Raw genomic sequence first — 7,500 nt, forward strand, 5'->3', positions numbered from 1 at the left:
TCTCTCTCTCTCTCTCTCTCTCTCTCTCTCTCTCTCTCTCTCTCTCTCCACATGGACATTGCTGTCTATTCTCATCACTCTCTCTCCCTCCCTTCCCCAGAGACAGGTGTATTTATCTGACACACTGTACCTGTTCCCCCCCAATCTGTCTTCCTACCTCTCCTCTGTCTGTGTCCCTCTATCTGTCTTCCCACCTCTCTATCTGCTTCCGTCTCCCTCTATTTGTCTTTCCTCTACTGTCGTCCTATCTCTTTGTCTGTCTCTCTCCTGTCACCCTCACTATCTGCCTATCTGTCTCTCTCTCATGTCTTCCTATATCTCTATCTGTATTTTCTCTCCTGTCTCCTGTGCCCTCTCTGTCTGCCTGTCTCCCTCCTGTCTTCCTGTCTCGCTGCCTGTCTTTCCTCTCGCCTTTTCTGCTCCAAAGCCTCTCCATGTCTGTCTGTCTGTCTGTCTCTCTCTCTCTCTCTCTCTCTCTCTATCTCTTGCTCCCCTCTGCCTGACGGCCTGCCTGCCTGTCTCTCTGTCTGTCTGCCTGTCTCTCTGTCTATCTGCTTGTCTCTTTGTCTGCCTGTCTGTCTGTCTGTTTGCCAGTGTGTCTCTCTGTGTCTGTCTGTCTGCCTATCTCTCTGTATGTCTCCCTGTCTGTCTGTCTGTCTGTCTGTCTGTCTGTCTGTCTGTCTGTCTGTCTGTCTGTCTGCCTGCCTGTCTGTATCTCTGTCTCTCTTTCTCACTGTCTGTCTGTCTGTCCGTCCGTCCTGCTGTGTGCCCTGTTGTTCTACTGATTGTCTGTCTCTCTCCCTGTGTGTCTCTCATGCTGTCGGCAGACTAGCTGCTGGACAAAGTGTGTGATTTGTTGACGTCTTTTTTAACCTCGCCCCAGACCAACATCATCTCACAGAATTCCGTGAAATGAGCACCAAATGACCACTGTGACACAAAATCTGTGGCAGTTTCACAGCTGTTGCCAAAATTCTGTGATGGGGTCACATAATTGCTTTCCGTGATGGGCACACGGAAGTGCTTTCTCTGTATTCCCACAGGTCTATGTTCCCACAGTGTTATGTTCCAGCTTAAGTTCTCTAAGGATGTTTCAAATTTTGTTTTTTTTTCTCAAAAAACATTTGTTTACGGACAGGTAACTGGCACTGGTTTTGGCGCAGCGTATACTGCTAGCATCCTTTGGTTTAGTGCAAAAAAAGGAGCCTATAAACCAAGTGGAAAAGGCAGGCTATACCATCACCAGTTTGCCAGTTTTATAATGATAGACTAAACATAGTGCTGCGGGATTATATAGACAGCACCTCTGTGAGTCCATCACAGAAAACACATTTGTGACCCCAACACAGAATTTTGGCAAAATCTGTGAAACTGCCACAGATTTTATGCGCCAAGGGCCCATGTCTATTTCATGGAATTACTGTATGTGTGATTAGGTTGCCCAGTCATGTGTCTGGCACTGTCCCTCTCTCTCCACCCTCCCCCCGTCTGTCACATGCTGCCAATTCAAGTCTGTCTCTCTTTCTGTGTCTTCTCCTGTCTTCTTATGAATCTCATGTCTCTGTGTCTTTCTGTCTTTTTCTGTGTCTTCTCCTGTCTTCTTATGAATCTCATGTCTCTTTGTGCGTGTGTTGTGTTGTGTTGTGTGTTGCGTGTGTGCGTGTGCATGTGTGTGTGTGTTTGTGTGGGTGTGAGGGTTTGTGTCTGTGTGCACCAAGATTAGGGTGGGGGTGTGCGAGCTGCACAGCAGTGATTGTCTCCCTCTCTTCCTCTGTGTCTCTCTGTCTCTTTTTCCCTCTCCTCTCTTACTCTGTCTCTCTCTCTTTCCCTCTCCTCTCTTACTCTGCAGTGTCTCTCTCTCTCTTGACCTCTTCCCTTCTGCCTGTCAACAACTCTGTCTCCAGCATCTTTCCATCTGTCTCCCTCTGTCCCCTGTGTGTGCGTGTGTGTGTGTGTGTGTGTGTGTGTGTGTGTGTGTGTGTGTGTGTGTGTGTGTGTGTGTGTGTGTGTGTGTGTGTGTGTGTGTGTGTGTGTGTGTGTGTGTGTGTGTGTGTGTGTGTGTGTGTTTCTGCAGCATCTCTCAATCTGTCTCCCTCTCTCATCCTGTCTTTCTCTATCTATATCATACATTTGACCAAACACTGCCTGTCTCCATCTCTAAGCCCTTGTCTCCTGTACTCTCTCTCTCTCTCTCTCTCTCTCTCTCTCTCTCTCTCTCTCTCTCTCTCTCTCTCTCTCTCTCTCTCTGCTCTTCATAGGTGTGTGTGTGTGTGTGTGTGTGTGTGTGTGTGTGTGTGTGTGTGTGTGTGTGTGTGTGTCCCAATGTGTTTATAAGGAGTCTCTATTCGTAAACATGGCTCCCCTCTCTCAAAGATATTAAGGTTGGCCTGTTTGTGTGTGTGTGCATGTGTATCTCTCCAGGTGTGTGTGACCTGCAGCCAAGCTGGTGGTGAAGGCGTGCGACCTGGTGCCCTCGCCAACCGTCGCCGCGGCTGCCAACATGGCGGCGGGAGTGGCAGCATGGCTGCCGTTCGCCCGGGCGGCCGCCATTGGCTGGATGCCGGTGGCCAACCTGCCCATGCCCGTGGCGCCCGCCGCGGAGGGACGCGGGGGCAGTGGCGGCAAGCGGCAGGATGAGCTCATCATCCTCAACGTCAGCGGGCGCCGCTTCCAGGTTAGTGTGCTTACACACCGTAAAGCGCGAGACGTCGGCGTCGACGTCGACAACGTGTCCGGAGGTATCCTGTATCATTCCGAAACGGTTAGAATACATGAAAACAGATCATGCCTTGCACACAGGAGCGCGGTCCAAGCGCGGCGCATGTTCGGCCCCATGTCCCATGTCCCATGTCCGCGATGCTCCTCGAAAATAGAACTTGAGTCTATTTTCCTGCGCGGACGTCCGCGTGCAATGAGCGGGCTCCCATTGAAAATTATTGGCTGCTGCCCGCGGATAGAATGTGGACGCTGACTGTGCGGTGTGAAAGGGGACAGCAAAACAGCCCGGACTCACGATGCTCCCGGACACGTAAAGCGAACGAGAATGTCTGGTATAAATGCACCGTTAGAAATCCCATGCTGCTGTTCACAATCGTTCCAACCTGATCTGATGTTGGGCAGCCGTGGCCAAATGGTTAGGGAGATGGACTGTAGGTAACAGGCTCGCAGGTTCGAATCCCACCCTCTCTCTACACCGACACTCATGGCTTAAGTGCCCTTGAGCAAGACACCCAACCCCAAATTGCTCCAGGGACTGTAACCAATACCATGCACAGTAACTGTAAGTCGCTTTGGACTATAATGTAATCTGAAAGACAAAGACCTCAGGGAGACACTGAGTGAGGACAGCACTCCCTGGGCTCCAATCAGAGAGTGGGGATGGGTGGAAAGACGATGACTACAGTTTGTTTGAATAGATTTAACAGACACCATTTGCTATGGGCTACGTATATGCCAAATGACACATTCATAACGGTCAATAAACGGCCATGGGCAATCGTACCAAAAATGGATTACATTACATTACATTGCATTTGGCAGATGCTTTATAACCAAAGCTACTTACAAAGGAGGACATAATCATAGCCAACATCACAAGCAGATACAACGTGCACAGGAATTATACATACAACATGCACAGGAAATATACAGAACAACAAGTGCAGATGCAAAGAAGGGTTACTTACTGTAGGGTTTTTTTGTTGTAAAGTAGAGCACCCTTACACACACCCATACACATCTTATCAAGAATCTGGCCTGGGGCTAGGGCAGCTCAAGCATTAGTCTAGTAGATAGTCACGAAAGAGGAGAGTCTTTGCTTGCTTCTTGAAGGCTGCAAGAGATGTGCATAGTCTTGCTGCCTCTGGGAGATCATTCCAACACTTGGGAACCACAACAGAGAGCAGTCTTAACTGGGAGTCAAGAAATTCACAAGAAATGCTCTTGTGAATTCTCGGGAAATCTCACTTGTGAGATCGTCTGGTGTTAACCAGGCAACTTCCAGGTTAATCTCACTTCAAAATCAATAAACAAGCAGGGGTTTGGCTGATGGTTAGGGCGGTGGTAGTGGCAGACGGTAGTGGCCCAGGGGAGTGTACCTATGTTCCCCGGGTCCTATGTTCCCCAGGTCCTATGTTCCCCAGGTCCTATGTTCCTCTTTCTTTGTATGGGAAAAGGGAACATAGGACCCCTTTTCTAAAAAAGGGTTCTATGTTCCCTGCATTGTATGTTTCCAAGTTTTCAAATTGTGCCCTTCCCAAAACCATCCCTAAACCTAACCTGTCAGTAATGCAGTGTTTTTGAGTTGTAAATTTGTGCCCTGACCAAAACTATCCCTAAACCTAACCTGTCAGAGGTGCAACAACAATCTGCGCTTTCGAACAATCGAAGCAGTGGGGAACATAGAACCCTTTTTTGAAAAAAGGGTCCTAAGTTCCCCGGTTGTGGGGAACATCGGACCCAGGGAACATAGGGATGACCCCGTGGCCCAGCCGTTGCTCAAAAGGTATGATTCTTATCATTATTATCATTATTATTGCAGACATGGCGCAACACGCTGGACCGCTACCCTGACACGCTGCTGGGCTCGACAGAGAAGGAGTTCTTCTTTAACGAGGAGGTCGGGGAGTATTTCTTCGACCGAGACCCCGACGTCTTCCGCAGCGTACTGAACTTCTACCGCACGGGCAAGCTGCATTACCCACACACACACACACGCACACACACACATACAATCACACAAACATAATCAGACACACACAATCTCATCAGTACACTACCCTGGCTACACATACAAACAGACACACACAGACACTCGCACACACTCTCTCTCCCCACTGCACTACCTGCTACTCGTTCTCTCTCATCTCCTTCTCTCTCTCTCTCTCTCTCTCTCTCTCTCTCTCTCTCTCCCTCCATAGGCAAGCTCCACTACCCGCTACACACACAAACACTCCCTCCCCGCCTCTCCCCCCCCTCTCTCTCTCCCTGCCCCCCCTCTCTCTCCCTCTCTCTCTCTCTCCACAGGTAAGCTCCACTACCCGTGCTACGAGTGCATACACATACACACATACTCTCTCTTTCTCTCTCTTTCTCTCTCTCTCTCTCTCTCTCTCTCTCTCTCTCTCTCTCTCTCTTATCCCTCTCTCTCTCCCCCTCCACAGGTAAGCTTCACTACCCGCGTTACGAGTGCATCTCGGCCTATGATGAGGAGCTGGCCTTCTTCGGCATCATCCCCGAAATCATCTCAGACTGCTGTTACGAGGAGTACAAGGTGCGCACACACACACACACACACACACACACACAAAGAAGGCCAGCTCCTCATCGTAGGCTGAGATGCACTCGTATAGCATGAAGGTCTCGGGGAAGATACAGAAACCCCCCAAGCTTTTATTAGTAACCTCCTGTCTCTCTCTGGCCCTCCCTCTGTGTGTGTGTGTGTGTGTGTGTTTCTCCTAGGACCGCAAGCCGACCAACTGAACTTTCTCCGCATGCCGACCAACTGAACTTTCTCCGCATGCTATACTTTTCACAGTATTTAATTTGACAAATAAACATCCTTGTGCCCTTCTTTGTTTATGTATATGTGTGTGTGTGTGTCTCTGTATGTCGGTCTGTGTGTGTGTGTGTGTGTGTGTGTGTCTCCCAGGACCGCAAGCGCGAGAACGCCGAGCGGCTGATGGACGACCAGGAGGACAACAAGGACGCCAAGCTGCCCAACATGACCTTCCGCGAGACCATGTGGCGCGCCTTCGAGAACCCGCACACCAGCACCATGGCGCTGGTTTTCTACTACGTCACCGGCTTCTTCATCGCCATCTCCGTCATCACCAACGTGGTGGAGACGGTACCGTGCGGACTGGGCTCGAGATTGGTCGGTGGCTCGGGCGGGGGAGGGGCAGGGGAAAGTGGGGCGTTGCACCGGGACGCACCGTGCGGCGAGCGCTACACGGAGGCGTTCTTCTGCATGGACACGGCGTGCGTGATGATCTTCACTGTGGAGTACCTGATGCGTCTGTTCGCGGCGCCGAGCCGCTACCGCTTCGTGCGCTCGGTCATGAGCATCATCGACGTGGTGGCCATCCTGCCCTACTACATCGGCCTGGTCATGACAGACAACGAGGACGTGAGCGGCGCCTTCGTCACGCTGCGCGTCTTCCGCGTCTTCCGCATCTTCAAGTTCTCGAGGCACTCGCAGGGGCTGCGCATCCTGGGCTACACGCTGAAGAGCTGCGCCTCGGAGCTGGGCTTCCTGCTCTTCTCCCTCACCATGGCCATCATCATCTTCGCCACGGTGATGTTCTACGCCGAGAAGGGCTCCGCCTCCAGCAAGTTCACCAGCATCCCCGCCTCCTTCTGGTACACCATTGTCACCATGACGACACTCGGGTAAGGGCTAATGCTGGTGCTGATGCTGATACTGATGTTGCTCTCTGAAGCGCTCTATATAAGGATGATGCTGCTGCTGCTGCCACTGCCGCTGATGATGATGATGATGATGATGCTCTCCTATCTCTATCTTAGCTCTTTCTTAGCACTCTTTGATCCTCTCAGGTCTCTCTTAGCCCTCTTCTTATGTCTCTCTTACCATCTTAGGTTTATTTTATCCTCTTAGGTCTCTCTTAGCCCTCTTAGGTCCTTTGTACTCTTCTGTTAGATAAGGATGCTGATGCTGACGATGCTCATTAAAGGGCTCTTTATGAGGATGCTGCTGCTGCTGCTGCTGCTACTGATGCTCTATTAGCATCATCGCTCTCTTAGCTATCTCTTAGCTCTCTCTCACCCTCTTAGCTATCTCTTACCTCTCTCTTACCCTCTCAGCTGCCTCTTAGCCCTCTTAGGTCTGTCTTCTTATGTTTCTCTTACCATCTTAGGTCTCTTTTACCCTTTTAGGTCTTTCTTAGCCTTCTTAGGTCCTTCGTACTGTCTTGTTAAATAAGACTGATGATGCTCTCTAAAGCGCTCTATATAAGGATGCTGCCGTTGCTGCTGCTGCTACTGCTAGTGATGATGATGATGATGAAGATGCTCTCTTATATCTATCTTAGCTCTTTCTTAGCACTCTTTTATCCATTTCGATCTCTCTCAGCCCTCTTAGGTCCTTTGTACTCTTTTGTTAAATAAGGATACTGATGTGGATGATGCTCTTTAAAGCGTTCTTTATAAGGATTCTGCTGCTGCTGCTACTGATGCTGCTCTATTAGCATCATTGCTCTCTTAGCTATCTCTTTGCTCTCGAGAGGGAGTTAGATCATTTAGTGGCATGTGGCATGTGCCAGTGACATGCGGAAGTGGTGCAGTGGCATGTCCATTGGTTTTTTATTAGAACCACAGACCTATACTAATTATTATTAATAAGGGTAATCATATTTATTTAAAATAAGTATTATTTTTAGTTATTTATGTATTCTAGGTCTGTAATTACAACAATTAACGGGCATGTTAAGCGCCGTCACGGTTGGGCATGTCACGGTTGGGCATGTCACGGTTGGTTATGGC

The 7,500-nt window shown here is 49.8% G+C and overlaps 1 protein-coding gene across 1 annotated transcript in view; it reads left to right on the forward strand.

The window, feature by feature from the left end:
* kcnd3 (potassium voltage-gated channel, Shal-related subfamily, member 3) overlaps positions 1–7,500 on the forward strand; it is a 111,054-nt gene that overhangs the window by 3,517 nt on the left and 100,037 nt on the right. The window contains exons 2-5 of the mRNA XM_063207570.1: positions 2,422–2,674; positions 4,541–4,685; positions 5,163–5,272; positions 5,651–6,390. Of these exons, the coding sequence (XP_063063640.1) occupies positions 2,501–2,674; positions 4,541–4,685; positions 5,163–5,272; positions 5,651–6,390 (1,169 nt within the window). The 5' untranslated portion in view covers positions 2,422–2,500. The remainder of the gene's footprint in view (positions 1–2,421; positions 2,675–4,540; positions 4,686–5,162; positions 5,273–5,650; positions 6,391–7,500) is intronic.

This window comes from Engraulis encrasicolus, chromosome 10, assembly GCF_034702125.1.
Source record: "Engraulis encrasicolus isolate BLACKSEA-1 chromosome 10, IST_EnEncr_1.0, whole genome shotgun sequence".
NCBI lineage: Eukaryota > Metazoa > Chordata > Actinopteri > Clupeiformes > Engraulidae > Engraulis > Engraulis encrasicolus.